This window comes from Hydractinia symbiolongicarpus, chromosome 5, assembly GCF_029227915.1.
Source record: "Hydractinia symbiolongicarpus strain clone_291-10 chromosome 5, HSymV2.1, whole genome shotgun sequence".
NCBI classification, from domain to species: Eukaryota; Metazoa; Cnidaria; class Hydrozoa; order Anthoathecata; family Hydractiniidae; genus Hydractinia; species Hydractinia symbiolongicarpus.
The window spans coordinates 9,647,365-9,668,881 of record NC_079879.1 but is presented as its reverse complement, the minus strand read 5'-3'; the positions used below and the strand labels follow the sequence as shown (position 1 = coordinate 9,668,881).

General features: G+C 33.3%; 2 protein-coding genes across 2 annotated transcripts; both read left to right on the top strand.

Moving 5' to 3' along the window:
- The first annotated feature begins 940 nt into the window (after positions 1–940).
- LOC130644650 (stress-70 protein, mitochondrial-like) lies at positions 941–13,491 on the top strand. Its single transcript, XM_057450335.1, has 13 exons — positions 941–1,112; positions 1,438–1,493; positions 5,408–5,591; positions 6,019–6,104; positions 6,234–6,358; positions 7,922–7,995; positions 8,130–8,236; positions 9,545–9,707; positions 10,400–10,702; positions 10,957–11,407; positions 11,502–11,689; positions 11,951–12,094; positions 13,160–13,491. Exons 1-13 carry the CDS (start codon positions 1,032–1,034, stop codon positions 13,262–13,264), a joined length of 2,067 nt encoding a protein of 688 aa, XP_057306318.1. The 5' UTR covers positions 941–1,031; the 3' UTR covers positions 13,265–13,491.
- Positions 13,492–14,137: 646 nt separating this feature from the next.
- Positions 14,138–21,040, top strand: LOC130644652 (alpha-adducin-like). The gene is made up of 9 exons (XM_057450338.1): positions 14,138–14,720; positions 15,796–15,928; positions 16,177–16,274; positions 16,922–16,972; positions 17,901–17,993; positions 18,389–18,487; positions 18,566–18,745; positions 18,935–19,189; positions 19,284–21,040. Exons 1-9 carry the CDS (start codon positions 14,256–14,258, stop codon positions 19,695–19,697), a joined length of 1,788 nt encoding a protein of 595 aa, XP_057306321.1. The 5' UTR covers positions 14,138–14,255; the 3' UTR covers positions 19,698–21,040.
- Positions 21,041–21,517: the final 477 nt, after the last annotated feature.

Below are 21,517 nucleotides of genomic sequence, written 5' to 3'. Positions count from 1 at the left end.
TCCAAAAAGCCAAAAGTTTCTTCTTTAACATAATGTAGGATTCGTATTAGGTACACTTTTTTTACTCCAAGGTACACTTTTAGAAGATCAAGTAACAGATTTGTATTATCAAACCACCCTAAACATCCGACCATTTTTCCGTTTTTCCCCTGATTATGTTTTATCCTGTTTGTCCCGTTTTCCCTGAAGGATTGATGGCGGGTCAGCTACTTGCGTTGCTGCACCCATTATATCCGAAAGTGAATATATTCAAAACATATCCAGTTTTGGATATCGATTAGACTGACTAATAGGGATTGAACCTCGGTCAATCCAAAAAGGCAGTTCTGGAGTGTTTAAAGGCGTCATTGGAATTACAGAAACAACAGCCTTTTATGTGGGGAACAACAACCTTTCTTTGGACATGAGTGCTCTACCCATTGAGCTATCGATCTCCTTGCCCTGTTGATTTTGCTAATTTTTCTCGAGAGATGATTATAGTCAAAAATACAAAATTATGTTGCAACTGGAGTTTCCATATAAACATAATTGATGTAAAAGTACGAAGGTCAAGAGTAAAAGGTCTAAGATAAGATCTAATCTGTAATCAAGGGATAGAAAAAAACAAGGTAAAGGGCAAGGGACAGAGCGTTGGGGCGCGTGGCTTTATTTTGTTGTTTCGGAACGCAATCCATTGTTTAATATATGTTGCATCTGTTTCGCGGCCAATGTTATGCTCCTTGAGCATATATATAAACATACACGACATGGCGTATTCGCAACATTTTCATGCAAAATGGAAGAAAAGATAAACGAGGCAAACAATATCGGCCATGTGACTTTGTTCATGGTCGGACACGCTAAGTTTTACTATATGTGCATCTTATATAGCTCCCTCGGGGACGTTTGAAGAATGACCTCAAAAACTGGCTGACTAATCAATTTAGGTTACATCACTCACATTCATGTCCAGAAATTTCTTTTAAAATTTGTGTTTATAGCTGGTTAGCTAAGCTGCAGCTTGCAAAATCAAATCGCAAACCATCTTCAACATGCTTGGACTGTCAAAAATTTCTAGAAATGTTTTATCTAGCGTTTCTCATGGGAACGTGTTACGAAATATTGCAAAATACGTAAGTCTTTTTTCTTCTTAATTTTTCATATGAGATTTGCAATAAACTGATAGCTGGCCTTTGTTGTTCTAAAAATAGCCACAGTCCTCATGTATGACAGTCAGGGTAAACATCAAATTAGGCTCTGGTGACTTAATTAGGCTATGCCATTAGTTCAGTAACAACATAGACTTCTAGAATAAGCAATGTATAACCTAATAGATGATTCCAGTGTTTACATTTTCAGTGGTAAGCTCTTTTGGTTCAGGCATGTTCAGAGTAGAATTGTATGCATTTTTCAGCATAATAAGAATGTAATAACAATCATGTTTTTTATCTTTATTAGCGCCATGGATTTCGTTTGGAAAAACTACAAACAGATTTTCTTCAAAGAACCTATGCGTAAGTATTTCATGTTATCACTGAAGAAATCTGATCTAATTAGATGTGGTTTTGTATTTTTGTTTTCTTATGCTTTGAAAATTACCAAACTCACTTTTATTTTAAAAATGGAAAACATTTACCAGGCAGAGTAATTTTCAGGATATTTTTTTGTTTACTTTGCGGTATTTTCTCAAAACGAAACAATTTTCTGAAAAGATGGCAAAACAATGTCAAAATGCAACTGTCATTTTTACCATACTGTAGAAAATTTTGTTTAAAACAAAGCATTTTATATTTCTGACGGTAAAGATTATGACGTGAAAATTATTTTCATCATGCTTTTTTTGTTTTATATGCCTATTTTTATCACAAATAAAGCTTCTGTAATTCCAGAAAGTGGCAAAAACAAAACATTTTCTGAAGCTGAATATTTAAGCCTTATGTCATTGCAAGAAGCAATTAACATTAATGTTTGCTGCATGACTTAAAATTTTTATTGAGTATAATTAGCCCTCTTTCGCAAAACCTTTCTAAGAACAATACTATTCATAGTGACCTTGATAACATCTGCGTTTGCATTTCAAAACATTTCAAAATATTGAAAGCTAAATAAACAATGTTACAAGAACCATACATTAAAACAAAAAATGACTTATGGTGGCCATGTCACCCAATGGTTAAATTAGCTACAGTACAGTCCGAATGTAACCTTCCGCGTACGCGCTATACAACACCTTTTCCTGCAAGTTAGAAGCTCTTTAATCTTTTGGAATTACTTTTATGATCTTAACGAGAGCTATGTTGGGAGTGATTTAAAAGCTCCATGTGTGGGCCGTTGGATGTTCCAGGGAGTTGTCTAGTAGAGCGTGCACCCTAACTGGGTCTGCGTAGCTCAAAATGAGCATTGGGTAATGCTCAAAGGATGGCAATTTGACACTTCCCATATGAAGGAGAGTCCCAAGGAATAGTCTCATCTCTTTTGCATTTATTGGTTTCCAATCTTTCAATCAAGAGCTCCTTTTGAGTGGATGCTGTTTCTGGAGTTCCTGCTCTGCATAACAATTAGATTCAACTACCATCACATTAATCAACTCTTCTGTGGCGAAAAGATTTAAGAAATCCACAGGCTCTTTGTTTTCCCTGTTTATTTTCAAACCAGGCTCTTCATTAAAATCAAATACTTTAACAATGTTTAGTTCGTCTTTCCATGGATTTTCTTTCGTATCAGAGTTTGCAGCTTGATCATTTCCAGGTATACTTTCTGGACGAGCAAATGGTTGGGCATGATCGTTAGTTGGTCTGGGAGCAAGTGCACCTCTAAAGGCAAGTCCCCCTCTGGTTTTAACTTGTTTTCGGGGTCTTTCAGGACTATTGGTTACCACAGGAATTTGTTCTTGTTCAAAATCTGATTCTATCTTTGATTCGCTTGAAGACAAAGTAGAAGAATCAGTATATAGAGAATCTGAATCTCCTAATCCAAGAACCTCATCTTCACTATCAACTCGATAACTTGATAACAGTAGGAAATGAAAAGCGAAGAAATGCACTCACATGCTTAGTAAAAAAAACTATAAAAAAACGTAAAATCCTCACCTTTTTTACTCATTCTACCAAGTGCAAGCCAAATAAAAATCAAGGTAATTTTGTTCCGACAGCTTTAAATTATAAAAGAAAACTCTAAAATAGACTGCAATCCAAGAGATGCCTTTAACCCTATTCGGTCCGGGGTTTTTCGAACATACTATGACCAGGGGGGGCGCGGATTCCGCCCCCCCCCCCCCCTCAATAACTTTTCATAGGGTTGTTCAAATTGAATCAAACTTGGCACACTTATAGTACGTCATAAAAGGAACAAAATGGCGCCAAAAAAAGTTTGCTTGCGTCAGCACATTTTCTGTGACGTCATCAAAAGCTTAAAAATTGTTAAAAATGCCACTATCTGCTTAAAATATAATTACTTTTGTTCTAGAGCGAATTTTTACATTCTGTTTGAAGTTTCTGAAAGCTAAATAAAAGTTATTTAACATATCTTCCGGTTTTTACATGGATGGGATAAAAAATTGCCAGAAAATCCGTTTTTTTCCGATTTTCGGGTAAAATCCGACAAAATCGGGAAATCGGATTAGTCACGTGTTCAAATTATTCAAAATGATTCTTCTTAATGAACCAAGGTTGTTTTGCAAGTTTCAAGTTCTAAGGATAATCCTAACAGGAGTTATTATATTTTCTCCATTATAAGGATTTCATAGAGATTTTTAGGGGTAGTTTGGAGTAATGGCCAATATCAAAGCCTCTTAAAGGTATGGGACCTAAAAAATTTGCATGCAGGTGTCTAATAGATAAATGTTGAAACTCAGTAAGTATCATAGCCATATAACAAAGCAATCAGGAGTTATTAAAAAAAAACCGTCAGGCCGAATAGGGTTAAAATTGTTTGAAAATGCTGCAATATATTAGCTTCTTTGAAATCAGTCACTACGAGTATACTCGTGGTTCGGCGCTGGAGAAAAAAAATATTTCTGCAATGCCAACTACGAGTATACTTGTAGTGGGTTTTTTTAAACCATGACCCTCAGTATGAAATATGCTCAAATAATGTATGATAACCTTAGTAACAAAATAGGTAGTTTTGAGATATAGCTTTGGCAAATAGCATGGATACGCTAAAAATAGCAACAGCAGTGAATTGACGCCATGGTTTTTTTGCTCGGCAAATAATGAATGCCCGGTAAATACCGCTGCGGCAGCAAACGTGTTAAAAATTAAACAATACACCGTGGTGTCCATGATAGAAACTTCTATTGTAAAACAGATGTGCATATTTTACATGGTTAGCCTCACTAATATCGAGGGATATACCCTGTCTATTATTTCCAGGAGGGGTCATGCCTTAGAGAGTCCTAGAGTATTTAATGCTCATTTTAAGCTACGCAGACCCAGTTAGGGCGCACGCTTTACTAGACAACTCCCTGGAACATCCAACGGCCCACACATGGAGCTGTTAAATCACTCCCAACATAGCTCTCGTTAAGATCATTAAAGTAATTGCAAAAGATTAAAGAGCTTCTGACTTGCAGGAAAAGGTGTTGTATAGCGCGTACGCGGAAGGTTACATTCGGACTGTACTGTAGCTAATTTAACCATTGGGTGACATGGCCACCATAAGTCATTTTTTGTTTTAATGTATGGTTCTTGTAACATTATTTATTTAGCTTTCAATATTTTGAAATGTTTTGAAATGCAAACGCAGATATTATCAAGAGCACTATGAATAGTATTGTTGTTCTTAGAAAGGTTTTGCGAAAGAGAGAAAATGTGTTGTTTTTGCCACTTTCTGGAATTACAGAAGCTTTATTTGTGATAAAAATAGGCATATAAAACAAAAAAAGCATGATGAAAATAATTTTCACGTCATAATCTTTACCGTCAGAAATATAAAATGCTTTGTTTTAAACAAAATTTTCTACCGTATGGTAAAAATGACAGTTGCATTTTTGACATTGTTTTGCCATCTTTTCAGAAAATTGTTTCGTTTTGAGAAAATACTGTAAAGTAAACAAAAAAATATCCTGAAAATTACTCTTCCTGGTAAATGTTTTCCATTTTTAAAATAAAAGTGAGTTTGGTAATTTTCAAAGCATCAGAAAACAAAAATACAAAACCACATCTAATTAGATCAGATTTCTTCAGTGATAAGTGCGTTGAGAAAGCAGCCTTCATAGGCTGTGCTTGAGATTTGTGAGTTGAACATGCATAGGGCGCATTTGACCTTTGCAGCATATGTAGTAATGACTAATTGTTTTTTATTTTGGGAACCACAATAAAAAACAGCTCTTTTCTTAACAGTAAGGATTGTAGAACATAAAAAATAGAGTTTTGAACAAGGCTGAAGAGTATAGTTTTTTGTACTATCTGCAACTTATTTTTTTTAGCTCTGGTGCAGTGAAAGGTCATGTAATTGGCATTGATTTAGGTACGACAAACTCATGTGTATCTGTTATGGAGGGATCCTCCCCAAAAGTGATCGAAAACTCTGAAGGAGTTCGTACTACTCCATCAGTTATTGCGTTTCTACCCGATGGTGAAAGATTAGTTGGTGCACCAGCTAAAAGACAGGTACAAATTTTTAGATTTCAGTAAGAAAATAATCATGAAAGTTTCTTTTTCACAAAAACTCTTTGGATTTTATGCATGCTTTAAATGCTATATTTACTATTTCCTTAAACTCCACAATTTATTCTGAGCAACTTAGAATTTTCTATTCCTTAGTACAAAAATAACAGATGTTTTTTTGCACATTAATTGTATTTTCAAAAGTGTCATCTGAATATAACTGTATCAGTATCACAACGTTTACTGACTATCCTCTCTACTATATGCAATATAATTTTACTGATATCTCATCTTTTTAAACTCTAATAATGTTTGAGCAGTGCTGTGCTGTTTGTTTTTGTGGTCATCAAATCACTTCTACAGAGTTTATCTCAGGTACTAATAATAACAAGGAATTGCGTATAATAATTTCAACTTATTTTTATTACAGGCTGTTACTAATTCTGAAAACACACTATATGCTACAAAAAGATATATTGGACGCAGATTTGATGACAAAGAAGTTCAAAAAGATATGTAAGTATATTCTTAAAAAACAGACATTTTTTCAATTCATTTTCTTTTTTTTAATTTTAGTTATATTGTTTAATTTAAGAAATTATTTTTCCATTAAGGATTCGTAAATCTTACCTCTTTATTTGTTAGTAAAAATGTGCCATACAAACTTGTCAAAGCATCAAATGGTGACGTGTGGTTTGAAGCCCAGGGAAAGCGTTACTCTCCTAGTCAACTTGGTGCATTCACCCTGATGAAAATGAAAGAAACTGCTGGTAGGTACATAAAACTGTCCACTTAGCTTTCTTAGTCTCCAAATTGCAAACATGAGTAGTGATAATAAAATCCCATAAGTAAATAGGTAAACATTTTCGTATGATTTTATAAATGGCAAGTGGGAAAAATATTGAATTGTATATGTATGATTTACTTAAGTTATCTTTAGTGGTTTTCAGTAGTGTTAAGAGTAAGGTTAAGAGCTGACATTCAGTTTGTATGCAAGCGTTGCAAAAGTGAGATTATAGAGAATGAAGTATTTCCAGTTTTATTAATGTACAACAGTGGCTTGTTAGAGATAGTTAAGAACTTCCGTTACTTCAGTGATATGTTGGGCAGTGAAGGGGGTGTTGGAAGAAGTGTTATTGCAGGACAGATTCTGCTTGGAAAAAGTTCAGAGAGTTACTTCCTTTGTTAACTAGCAGAGTCTTGTCAATTGAGGTAAAAGGTAGGTTGTATGGGGCCTGTATAAGAACTTTTATGTTGTATGGTAGTGAGACATGGGCAGTGAAGCAGGAAGATCTTGACCGTTTAGAAAAGAATGATATGAGAATGGTTAGGTGGATGTGTAATGCCACTCTGAGAGACAGAAAGAGTTCAGATAAGCTAAGAAGCAGACTAAGTATCCGTAGAATTAAAGATGTTATCCAGATAAGAAAGTTGAATTGGCTGGAGCAGTTAGAAAGAATAGAGGAGGATAATTTGGTAAGAAAGAAAGTGTAGAGACTTGATAGTTCCTGGGGCAAAGCCCAGAGGCAGACCGAGAAAGACTTGGCAAGAGGTTATAAGGACAGACTTGATATAGAGGAAGTTGAGTTTAGATCTAACACAGTCTAGATCAGATTGGAAGAGGGTCATTAATATACCCTGTCCAACCCATGCTAGCATGGAAAACGGACGTTAAGCCGAGAATGATGAATGATGATGTATTAGTAAAACATTTTTTTACTAAACCAAATTGCTCCAATTTAGCCAATAGAAGTAAAATAACAACAGACTGGAAAATATTGAATATTAATAAAATATTCAATATATATTTAATACGTGATGTGCAAATCAATGTTTTGTAATGTCTGTAAAAGCTTTTCAAATTATCAAAATTAGAAAAGAAAAGCAAATTGTGGAGTCAAAAAACATTAAAGTAGGCTTTGAAACTCCTATTGTTGACTTTTAAAAGCCTATTTAATCAGGTTTGTTTTTACTTGTAGCTGCACCAATATTGTAAGTTTTGTTTGTGTTGTGATGGTAAATATTATTAGCTTTGGCAATTTTCTGTTATTTAATTTACCTTGAATATTCTTGTCCCACAAGCAGTTACAAGTTTAGTTGGCCTCAGTGACGATTTCTCTTGCATAGGTTTAAATTCCCAACTGTGAACTTTGAAACTTTCTGTTACCCACTTCAAAACTAGCCAATGTACCTTGCCCCTACGCACCACACTTGCAGGAGTATTATTCATGCATTAGATTCATGCATACCTTAGATGTTACGAAATGGCCTGATGTGCTATAACTTGTGAGAAAAACACATAATGCATGATAATCCACCAAAATTTTATTTAGAAAGTTACTTGGGGACGTCAGTTAGCAATGCTGTTGTGACGGTACCTGCATATTTTAATGACTCACAAAGACAGGTACTATGTTTTTTATAATTAACTCAACAATTTTTCTAAAAATGAATCCGAGGCGATAAATGATTTGAAATTTATGTTGTAAAAAATAAACAGTTGTCTAACAAGTCTTGATTACTTTTTCTGCTTTCTACCAGGCCACCAAAGATGCAGGTCAAATTTCAGGGTTGAATGTTTTGCGTGTCATTAACGAGCCGACAGCTGCTGCACTTGCATTTGGAATGGAAAGAAGTGATGATAAATTGTAAGTAGACTGTGCATACCGTATTTTCCGGTATACAAACCTGATGCTACCACATAGCCCGCACCTTTGTATAACCCTCATAAAATTTCATTCGGCGATTTTCCTTACCCGCACCTTTGTATAACCCGCATTTTGTTAAAAAAAATTTGGCATATTTTCACTTACCCGAATCACTTTATAAACATGCGCGTGTGGTTGGTTTTTTGTTTGTTTTCTGTGTCTTTTCCGTTTAGTTCTGTGTCATTTTTTTTCATGTTGGAGACAAGTGGGGCACGTTTAAACTCGTGAACCCCAAACACGAGAACCGAGTGTCTGAACTAGCGTCTCTCTCAGTCTTAACTTCTTTGTCTCTGACTGCTAAAATAATAGTAAACAACATAATAAGTATCACGGTTGTCTGTAACAGCAATGTACGGAACATTCTTTTCTAATGTTTTAGTACTACAAATAAACAAAAAGCAACGCACAAAGGATTCTGTTAAAAAAAACCTTGGCTTGCTTGCACCTGTAAATGTATAAACTTTAAATTTAACAATAAATGACTAAAAAATAAAACTTCTCATATTGTATAACCCTAACCGTATTTCTAAAATTTGCTTACCTTATTGCAGGAAGTAAATGAATTTCTAAAATTTGTGTTAATTGTTCTTTTTCTAAGTAATTGCTTCTTATTAAAACGTAATGTAAATGTCCAGGATGTTAAAAAAAGTTATTAGTTAGTTTAAAAACTTTATTAAAGTTTACGAAGGTCACACACACGCCTACTTCGTTCTCCTTTTTGATTGAAACAAAGGAAAGTTAATATCGTCTTGATGTGGTCCACTCTCTTAATGTGATAAAGCAGGCTTCAGTTCATCTGTTAATATTGCAAACTCTTTTGACGAAACAAGAGAAACTGGTTGTAAATGAACCCAACCTCAAAATAAAGAAATTTCTTATTCACGTTACTATAATGCTTTCTGTAAGTCGATTTAGCCAAATTGTGTAGATTCTTTTTCATAAGTTGTTATAGAGAATAACATTTAATTCATGATTGTTAAACTTGTGCCTCATTAATTTCTTGGAATAAGGTATTTTCTGCTTGTTTGCTATTCTTCTCTACGATTCACTTTAGACATTGGATGTCAGTAAAACAAGAGCTATTTGAGATTACGGCTTCTTTAAATTTTAATGAAAAACGTGGCATCACAATTTGTGTAATTTGCACAATTCTTGAGGTCCTATTCACAAACTTTAGTTTTGCGATATTTCTTATACAAACGTTTTTCCTAAGGTATTTCTAAGCAAAATGCTTAATGTTTACTTTAGAATAGCTGTTTATGATTTGGGAGGTGGAACGTTTGATATTTCTGTTTTGGAAATTCAAAAAGGTGTGTTTGAAGTGAAGTCAACAAATGGAGACACATATCTTGGTGGAGAGGATTTTGATATGGCTTTATTGGAATATTTGGTGAAAGAATTTAAAAAGGATGTAAGTAGAAAAAGTGTTTGTTTTTATTTGTATCTGTAAGCAGAAAAAAAAATCCCAAAAATTCCTGACTTTATAAAATTTTTAAGGAAAATTTGTCAAATCAAATTATATTGAACCTTCCTTTTGGAATACATAATCTATATCAGCTAATGCAGAAATGAACTTTTATCAATCCAATTTTCATTTCTTTTGGTATTTTCTGCTTTTTTCAATCCTAAGTTAAGCTTATACTAATTCAAAGTCTCCTAAAATCTCCCTAACTTTGGTATCCTAAAAACAGTCAAAATCCTCCTCAAAATGCTCAAAAAATGCTCAAAAAATTAGTTGCAAAATTGGTGGGAGCCCTGTAAATGTAAGAAAAATGTGTGAGACAAAAATAGTATCTTCTACTGTAGTAAATAAATTTGGATTTGTTGCAATAGTCTTTTTGATCTATATACATCAGAGTTTGAAGCCTCCTAAAAATTATCGAAGATGGCAAATGTTGAAATTAATGAACAATCACAAGTTATTTCTCTTGATTTTATTATACCTTACAATGTTAAAAGCGATCTGCTTAGTAAAATCTAACCGAGTCTAACTGTCTAATCTAACTGTGCAATAAACAAAACTTGGGTTCATTCCAGACGACATATAACTAATCTGGGTTTGGTTAAACATAATAAACCACGCTATTTTGTTTGTTTCTTTAGAGTGGCATCGACATCAAGAAAGATAACATGGCATTGCAACGTTTGCGTGAAGCTGCAGAGAAGGCAAAATGTGAGCTTTCATCAGCACAACAAACCGACATCAATTTACCGTACTTAACAATGGACGCTTCCGGACCAAAACACATGAACCTTAAGCTAACACGATCTAAGTTTGAACAGCTAGTTAACCCGCTCATCCAAAGAACTGTTGAGCCATGCAAAAAAGCCATCAAAGATGCAGGTGTTAGTGCAAGTGAAATTGGAGATGTGTTATTAGTTGGTGGAATGTCACGTATGCCTAAGGTATTAAGTTTACCTTTATATTTGTTTTCTAAAACAAACCATAAACGTTCAAATTTTTGAATTGCAAAGCATGTTAATCTGACACCATTATTGAAACCACGAAATCTTGATGGAAATAACAACGAAAATCTATATTTTGGATAATATATTTTATTCTATAATTTGATCATCTCGAGGTTTAAAATACAAAATATATTCAATGTATCTCTAGAAATTCTGTCGGAGAAATGTTTAAAACTATTTTCCTTGCACAGGTTCAATCTACTGTTCAAGAAATATTTGGAAGAGCACCCAGTAAAGCTGTTAATCCTGATGAAGCTGTTGCCATTGGAGCTGCAATTCAAGGAGGCGTTTTGGCCGGTGAAGTGAAAGATATTCTCTTGTTGGATGTCACACCTTTGTCGCTTGGAATTGAAACTTTGGGTGGAGTTATGACTAAACTGATTAATCGAAACACGACTATTCCTACGAAAAAAAGTCAAGTATTCTCCACCGCTGCTGATGGACAGACTCAGGTCGAAATCAAAGTACACCAAGGTGAACGAGAGATGGCTAACGACAACAAAATGTTAGGACAGTTTTCTTTGGTTGGTATTCCTCCCGCACCACGTGGTGTACCGCAAGTGGAGGTGACATTTGATATCGATGCAAATGGTATAGTGAACGTGTCAGCGCGAGACAAGGGAACTGGAAAAGAACAACAAAGTAAGTTTCTTCATTGCTATTTCAAAATTTTAACCTGAAATTAGCCAACTTAATCAGTGAATTTCTTAATTTAAAAGTTTCCCTTTTCTCTTAGTTGTTATACAGTCCAGTGGTGGTCTCAGTAAAGACGATATCGAAAATATGGTGAGACAAGCTGAACAATTTGCTGAATCAGATAAGAAGAAAAAAGAAATAGTCGAAACTGTAAACCAAGCTGAAAGTGCCATACATGATATTGAAAGTAAAATGGACGAATTTAAAGATCAGCTGCCTGGAGAGGAGGTTGGTTTTTTTAGTTTTCCATCGGTTTTTATCTGTCATCTCGTTATCATTTTTCTATTAACGAATAAATTTTGAAAGTTTGACCCGTAAACAATTTTATTGTGCTAACCGTATGTTTTTTCAGAGAAAAAACACCCGTCAGCGGGCAGGATTAAAAATGTTTTTGAGCATCGCCTAACGTTTTCGGACATGCGCTAATTCGGATACACCTCAGGAATTTGAATATGTGAATATTCACGATGCTTTTTTACGATGTTTTAGGTGGAAGAGTTGAAAAAAGAAGTTGAAAAAGTTCGAGAAATTTTGGCGAAAAAGGATGATTTAGAATCCGCAGACGAATTAAGAGAATCTTTCCAACATCTTCAGCAAAAGTCTCTTAAATTATTCGAGATGGCATATAAGAAGGTAGGTGTTGCTATGAAAATCCGCACTATGTACAAACTGCAGATCTCAGAGGAAATTTCTCAATACACAACATTCGGCAGACCAAAAATCTCTAGAGATATTTTATAAATTGGCTTTCTTGTGCTATACATGTTTTTGAAGCAAAAATTTAAATGAATTATCACATTTGGATTTACTGTAGTGGTATTAATTCGTGCTAAAATTTCTAATCAGAATTTTTTTGTCCCGGTTTTTAATAACTTTATTTGGTTGCGATAGGTTCCAAATAATAATAATAATAGAAAATTTCGCCTGTCGATAATTATCTGTAATTTCGCGTGGTCTGTTCGTTTGGAATGTTTCAAAACATAAGATTTCGCTAGAAAAATTAAAATCGCAAGATTACTTGTTTGCGGAACAAATAATTTTAGCCCTGAGATAACAATTATAGGCTGCAATTAAAGGTTGGTTTCCCTCTGTTATTAATTTGCGCTAACCAGGTGCGCAAATTGGAGTTAATTTTTTAATGCCTGTTGGAAACGTCGATGACTAATTAGCGCGCAGGCAAAATATAAAATAAAATGAAATTTTAACGTGCAAAAACCATTTCTACAATTTTTTTTTATACCCAAACAAAAAAATTTACCCTAATATCAATTCTCAAACAAAAAAATTTACCCTAAATGATTATATATCAATTCTTTTGGAAGATGTGATATTATCCATATTGCCCTCGTTTTACAAAAAATTTACAGACCCTAAATCTTGCCCGTTTTATATTTTCGATTTCGCCTTCTTCCTTTAATTTGTCTTACAAAAAATCACAATGAAATGTCCTCCTAACGAAATAAATTTAATCATTGTTATTTTCGCTTTGGAAACGTGCACGCGGCCAATACCCAATATGATTAACTATTGAGGTTGGAGATTAACGCGAAAAAATTTGCGATTTAACTTTGCTAGATGTAAACCAAGCTTAACTGTACGCGCAAATTTTTCTCCGTGAGAAAGTCAGAAGATTTTCTCTCTCATGAGTGGATTAAGAGAAGTAAGAAATTGTAAATTAAACGATGTTTTTGTTTTTAGATGGCTGCTGACAGAGAAAGTTCTGGTTCAAGTTCAGATTCCAACACTTCAGACTCTAGCACTTCAGATTCTTCAGAATCTTCCGAAAAACAATCGCAAAACTAACGAACGGAGAAACGTTTAATAAAAATTCCTAAAGAGCAGGAGAGAATCACTAATAGACGGACATGTTATGATTGTTAGGGCGGTATAACAAAATCACGCCCGCCATCCCTAAGAAAGAAAAATGCAATTCTCCGGAATACAATTTTAGTTCACTTTTGTATCATATCAATTATTCGATTGAAATAGTTTTTCGTTGCGTGTACAATAAATTTTGTCTACAAATAAAATTGGTTGTATTTGTATGTAAGAGAGTAACTGCACGTAATATCAGTCCCCTTTTTGTTACTGGTCTTGTTTTTTTTTACACTTCATGACTAAAATCTTGGTAGGAGAAAAGAATTAATAGTAAACATTGCAAGAATATTTCCCAAAACTTACACGGAACCAGTACCCAATCCCTCTAAATTTTGATCGTATTAACTAAACATAGGTTCTTTATTGAAATGTTATTTTTATACTAACTTCTTGGCCTAAATGCTCTGACCGTGTTTCAAGGTCCGAAAATTTTGCATGAATAAACATTTCATAACGAGTTGAAATTAAAGATTGTTACCTTTCTCTCTCCATTTTGTTATCTTCATTTTTTGTGTTTTTGTATTTCTCAGGTTGACGTGTTCTTTCTTAAAATTGACAACACATTTCTTATAGCAACTGAAGTTCTCTAGCCATTTTCTTTCTTTCCGCCACAAAAAAACGAACGAAAGAATTATTCAAGTGCCTTAAATTATTTTTCACGAGTGATGATATAAGATCGTAAAATCGAAAACATAACGGCTTGGCCTGGGTTCGAGGTTGGAAGAACGGACAAATTTTAAATTTCGACAGCCCTGCGGTCTGTATTTTATATACTGATGACCACCATATGCCGTTTCCCTCCATCGCTGATAGAGAAACATTTAAAAAAACTCGCGGATAAAGTTAGGCAAGGTGTGTCTAGGAAAAACATACAATCATACATTGAAATTGGGTTAAAATATCCACATTTGGTATAATGAATGCCAATGATGTCATTGCAGATGTGAAAGCTAAAATGACAGAGCGTAAAATTAGACGATACTCTGAGCCTGGAGGAAGAGGAGTAAGAAGACCGGAAGAAATTTTACGAGATGTTCGGGGTTTAAAACTGAGACAAAGAGTATCGTTGGTTTTAGCTGATGAAATTTTACGAGAAGAACTTGAAGGAACCATAAAAAACAGTACAGTAAATGGTGTTACTAGAGCTGATACAATACGTACATTTCAAGACTTTCTACTGCCAGCATTTCAACCTAGTTTAGTGTCAGTGGGAAAGGGATATGGAGGACCATCAACAACAGTTTTGCCAGTTAACGATATTCGTGGAGAAAGTACCCTAGATTTCAGTAAATCTGAAAGAATCTTAAGATGTAAACTGGCGGCAGTTTATCGACTTGTCGACATTATGGGCTGGTCAGAGGCAATTTTTAATCATATATCAGTAGGTTTATTTTACATATATTATTATTATATTATACGGGAGCTACTGTAGATATCCATAGCTACCCGTACTCGTGCTATGTATATGTAACTTTCATCCCAGAAGTTGTGAAGTGTGTAGCTATGACTTTTAGTTTGTTCCTAAACGATATGTTACGAAAAACACTCAATCATAGTGCCATGTTTTTCCTGCGCGCACAGAAATGGAGGTAACTTTTCCGCTTAGTTTGTTTACATTTTTACCTCCATTTTTGCGCGCTCATCAGGAATAACGTAATCACTTAGATGCGTGTGCAATATATATCCGGACTGTGATTCCATGTATTTTTTCTGTAACTTTCTGTTAAACGTTTGTAGAAAAAATATTTTATTTTCATAACCAACTAGCAAAGCATATTATTATCGAGCATTTGAGAATGTTGGAGGAGATTCTGTAAAAAACAAATACTGTTATATATTTATATATATGTAGTTTTGAAAACTAGACTTCATTTTGTGATATTGGTTATCCGATTTACTACATTTAAGATCCTTTTCAACGTTTTATCTTATTAACCATTCAGTTATACTTACATTATTTAATTAATTGCTCCCAATATAGACTTAAAAACAATAAAGAACCGTTAGTTACCATGCTTTAATTGTTGCCAATTATTTACCTTTGATCACTTACAATTATGGTTTCTCCAAAATATTAACAACTTGGTGAAGAAAAAATATTGCACAGTGAAAATTAACTTGGGACACGTGGCTACATGTAACTTATTACCATGTGGAGTATTTTTTCAGTGATTTTGGTTTTAAAAAGAAGATAAATCAATTTTTAATCTGTGTTATGTTAAAAAGCTTTGTATATTTTTGTTGATTAATGTTTGTTTTTAATAGATTTTTAATCAAAAAATTAATCTGTATAATGATAACATTAAATGTCTCTGTTTTTAATTAATTGATCTAGGTTAAAAACCTTTGAATTTGTATACCAACAGAATAAATTCTATTTTTAATGCCATGCTTAGGGGAGTTGTGTAATTTTAAAATAAATTAATGACATAAAATTTAAGTAATATTTTACTTAGGTCCGTTCTTCACCTGACCAAAACGAATTTTTACTGAATCCATTTGGCTTGTTGTTCAGTGAAGTTACAGCATCATCTCTGGTGAAATGTGATAACCAAGGTAACATCATTGATGGGGGAAGTACCTCCTTAGGTAAGAATATAATCATTTAGTTCTCATTTATTTATTTTTTTCACAATATTAATCTGCCAACAATTAAAATACTGCTGTGTTTACAGGGTAAATTGATCAACTTTGATATTAACATTTCTTTTATTATATAAGTAAATTTTTATCTAAAATTTTAAAACAGCACAATGAATGCTTATTCTTCACACATTTATACATCAATAAACTTCATGGCAAGCTCTGTTTCTAAATGTTAGAAAAATTACTTTTAGGAATCAACAAAGCTGGCTTCATTCTGCACTCAACAATACATGAAGCTAGGCCAGATATAAACTGTGTCATTCATATTCACACACCTGATGTGGTTGCTGTAAGTGTCGACATTAGTTATCTCAAGCTGTGTCTATGAATTATTGTAAAGTTATTTTTCTTTGAAAAGCAGTTTTTACATTAATACAAAAAATAAATAACAAATTTTGAGAGGAAATACATTTTCTTTCTTATTATTTATGTTTATAACTTTAATAAGAGTCATCAGAAAAAATCTCCTTATAAAAAAAAAATTATGTCTGATATAAAACATGTTAATAGGGTAAAATTCTTGTGATTATTTTCAAATGGCATAAACATTTTTGTTGAGCTGCTGAAATCATATAAAAGGAAGGGTCCTTTGTGCAAGTAAAGCTGGATTGTTTTGTTTTGTAGACAATTAATCAGGCTTTGTTAATTTTCTTTTTCTGATTAAGTATTTTTATGCAGATGTTTTATCTTTTTTATAATTAAGATGCGAAATGTGTTCTTCCTAAAAAGAAATATAAAATATTTATATTCTCTTTATTAAAAAAAAGTTGTTTGCAATCCTTGACAAATAATGCCTGAAAAACGACTGCTATTTGGTAAAACTGATATTTTGTATAAAACAGTATTTTTAACTGAAACACTGTATCCTGTATAAAAAAACATTTTAAAAAATAAACAAATACATTGTATAAACCTGTTGTTTTTCTTTCTGTGCAGGTTGCATCTATGAAATGTGGTTTTCTGAGAATAAGTCAGGAATCTTTAGTTGTAAGTCATAGTTATTTTTAATGGTTTGGTCCACAACTGAGAGGGTTTAAGAAACTGTCAAAAGGTTTCTGTATAAAGTCTAAATATCAACATATTTCATAAAACTGTCAGTTTAGGCATTCTTTTGTTATCCATGTTAGCAAGAGGAATTCAAACTTTGATGTTTATTATTAACTGTCACATTAGTAAAAACAAGTCCCATTTCTAGTGGAAAATCTATTTTTGAAAATGTCTTTAAAAGTCTATATATATTAAGGAATAGCGCGTGGCCTTGTGGTTATGGAGTTCGCTTCGTAATCACAAGGTCCGTGGTTCGGTCCACAGCGCGGGCATGTTTAGCAAGTGTCTTTACTACAGCTACGGGTCAACCCATGCCATGTGAGGGAAATTGGGTAGGTAATGCCGGTGTATACTTAATGTATACATTCCGAACACAGGACCCACATTGATAACAGTGTTTCAAACACTGAAGTGGCTATATCCTGTATAAATATTCGGAATAATAATAATAATAAAGAAGAAAAATTACCACTATAGCAGAGAACTTGAAATGCAGATCAAAAAATGTACAAGATTGTGCCATTTTGATAAATGTTTATGAATAAAAATTTTTAGGTTTCAGTTTAATTCACTGTTTAAGTGAAATTAACTAACTTTCATCTCAGAGACCCAAGTAAACAGGATGGGATGTTAATTTTGTCTCATCTACTCTCAAGTTATTCTAACTCAAATCTCTAAATTCAGCATTACATTCAAATTATATCAATATATAAAATCTAATGTATTGTGGTTAGAAAAGGCCTATTTTGTTGGAAAACAGTTAAGTCATAACACTATATCTTTTTCATCGGCACAAACACTCAGTCATGTGCTGTTCTTATTAATTTCAGGCATATTGTCTATGGCTTTCATATATTTTTCCCTAAAGGTTGGAGAAGTATCATACCATGATTACTGGGGTATACTTATTGATGAAGCAGAAAAGGAAAGTATCAAAAATGATCTTGGTCCAACTAGTATGGTATGTGTGCACATTAGTTGTTATTTCACAGTATATTTTTAAGTTGTAGTGTAGTACCCGAAAGACTTCAATAACCATTGTTTTATTTATTGTCTTTGGATACACACGATATTGCAGAAATGGAGTGGAAGTTGAACATTAATTTAACTTCTAGGAATTAAAATTTCAATTCGCAGTTTTTATTGTGTTTTTTTTTATTATATTATAAAGTATGTTTAATTGTCTTATGAACAGAAATTAGATGAACAACTAGGGAAAATTATATATCCCTGCAAAATGTATTGTCTTGTCTTTTCCAATTATAATATAAAATACATGTGTTGCTATAAAACTTTTATCAATTGTTTTTTGTTAATGATGATTTTCAAATTAAATGTGATCTTGGTGTGCTTAAGGTGATGTTTCTGCGGAACCATGGAGTTGTTGTATGTGGTAAAACAATAGAAGATACGTTTATGCTTCTCGATGAAGTCATGACAGCTTGCGAAACACAGGTTTGTTTTCATCAAGCAAATTTGCATTGTGACATCGCATATACACCACTCTTTGTTGAAAATTTCTTCATCTTGCAGGTAAAAGCAGTATCGATTGGTTTGGACAACTTAAATATTATCAGCGACGAAGCATACAACCAAGTGCAAGTTATAATGCAAGCAGGTTGCAAAGAAGTCATTAAAACACAGGATGGCAAGCAAAGAATGACATTAGCAGAGTATTATTTTGAAGCATACATGCGATGGTTAGATTCTCAAGTAAGCACCTACTTCTAAATTGCCGATGTGAGAAGGAATTAAATGGATTCCTTCCTAGGTATTGTGAATGTTTTCAAGAAAACTTAACTACTAACAGACTGTTGGAGATGTTTTTTTTTACAAATTCCCTTTGTCGTGAAAACTGAGCAATAAGATTTTCTTTTACTAAGTTTAACATGTTGTTTGCAGGGCTACCGTACAGGTTATGCGTACCACATGCCTGATGTATTTGTGTCTGGCAAACCATCCAAAAAGATTCCGGAATCTCGCATACCTCCTCAGACAACTTCAGATAGGGACCTACCATACCAAGTTTACTATGATCACCAGAAGAATATTGAACGGCACAGGTCTATGGGTCGTGGAAATACTCATCTTAATCGAGTGAAGTGGTTGAACAAACCTGTCCAGGGAACACAATACATTAAAGAAGAGAAAGAGAAGGTAAATAATTTTTCTTGTTTTTAACCCGGAATTTTTTGTTTGTAACCCCGAATTTTTTGTGTTGATGTTGTGATTAAATGTGTTGTTTTTACAGAAAATACCTGAAGACGATGTCACTAATAATCTTCTGAATGGACACATTAATGAAAGTGAAGAAATAACCACTGAGGTGGTGCAAGACGACACGAAAATAGTAACAAAAACGACAACGTCAGTAACGGAAACTAAAGTCGTTTTAGACGTCTCCACAACCGACGAATCGATCATTGTTAATGGTGACGATAAGGTGTTTGATGAACCTCCGGTAAATGGAGTGGAGGAAAGCCCAGCCAAGTCCCCAGCTAGTCTGCACCCTCCAACAGAGGGAGAATCAACACCAGATTCAACTCTTGAAGAGGGAGAAATTAAATCTCCACAGAAAGTGAAGAAATCTCGTAGTTTCAAGAAAGCGCTCATGAAGAAATTTAAAAAGGACGAGAAAAAAGAGGAGAATGAAAAAGCAAAATAGATATTATCCAAACGAGAAGATATTATCCAAACTATAATAGTAATTATATTTTTGATGGCGGTTCGCTAAAATAAAAAGACGAACGCCTACTGCATCAAGCGTGAAGCGTGAAGATAACATTTTTAAATGAAAGCGCCTTGTTTTAGTATATTGTAACTATATAAATGGTTTTATGAGTTGTGTATAGAGATTTTATTTTCACATATAAGTATAATATACTGAGCAGACATATAAAAACATCAATAACGTAAAGATAGAATTTCTTATTTGTTTGTGTGTGTATATAAATACTTTCACGCTATCATCAAAGTAAGAAAACACAGACTGTGGCGTTTAAATGCAGGTTTTTAAATAATCGTGTTATAGTTACAGGGCATTGGAAGATTAGAGAAACGTTAGCTACCGAATGTTATCTTTTAGCATGATTAATGTTCTATAAAAAGTTAATGCGTTTTTGTATATTTTTTGCTTCGTTATGTTGAAGGCTAGGTAAGATAAAGAAGAAAGAACAAACGTAATGTTCTATATATATATATTTTGATAAAAAGTTATATGAGAAGCTAAATTATTAACATGCTTTATTTTGTGTGCGTGTGAACATGTGTAACTTTTATCGCATGTGTGAACGCGGTTTAATTATGTGATTCGCACTGGGTTGTACATTTCATTATTATTACATTTTATTTTTATCACTTTTTGCTCTCAGATTTTTTTTCAGTTTTTTTTTCCTTCTTTAATTTTTGAAATCTTTTTTTTTTACTAAACTTTGCTGGGGGTATTGATTTAAAATGACGTGATGGTTTTTGGCCGTGTCAAATTAAACATAACTTCAAAAATTCTTTAAAAAAGTTCATTTTGGAAGTATTTATAATGTTATTTATCACATTTTAATTTTTGTTTTCTTCTTTGATGATCCTTTATAATTCTTTTATATAGTGATATTTATTTTATCAGCTAGAATATTTTCATTTGACAAACCAACTTCGTCCCCAGTGGTTCTTGCCTTTTTGACTTCAAGGTCAAGTAAGAACTAGCGGCTTTGACATAGGCAACAAACCCTAGGGACGAACATGTTGACAAACAGCTTAACCTAAATATAAAAGTCGAGTCGCAGAATGAACAAATTCGCGTTTTTTTCCCTTGTCTATTATTGTGTCGAGTTTTGGAGAAAATGAATCTTTGTAACGCGTGGGATTTTTGGAGATCTAGAAAATATCTTAATTGTTAAACACAGTATTATTAGAAGATCTGTTTTGAGCATATGGAAATTGGGTATTCAAGATAAACAGATGAACTAAAAACATTTTTTTTAACTATTGATTTAATATAAATACATTTTAACATCTTGTTGTTGTTTTTTGTTATTCTCAAACAGAACACCAAAACTAAATTTGGTATCTTATCACACTGATATATAGTCATGTGGAATTATTTCATTCTGCTGTTGTCATCATAGTAATCCAAATATTTCTTTCCTTCGTATCTCTGATATTGAATGATAATCATTATTGTCCTGCTGTGATTATTTGGTGTTTCCATTTTTTAAGGAGGGGTAAAGATACTTCAAAGGAAAAAAATTGGAGCAAAGTCAAATTCCCATAAATTTATAAAAATGGACTATGTGCTCAATTATTAACCCAAATCTTTCGACCAAAATCAGTCTATTATCTATCAGTCAATTTTTTGGCGGCCATAAGGCAGAGTGTTTGTCAAACCTTGAAGATTTAAAAAAACATAACATCGATCCCAAGCCGTGGGAAGGAGGTTAATATAAACACTGTCTAAGGAACTTAAATATTTCCTCAATCTGTTTTATCTAG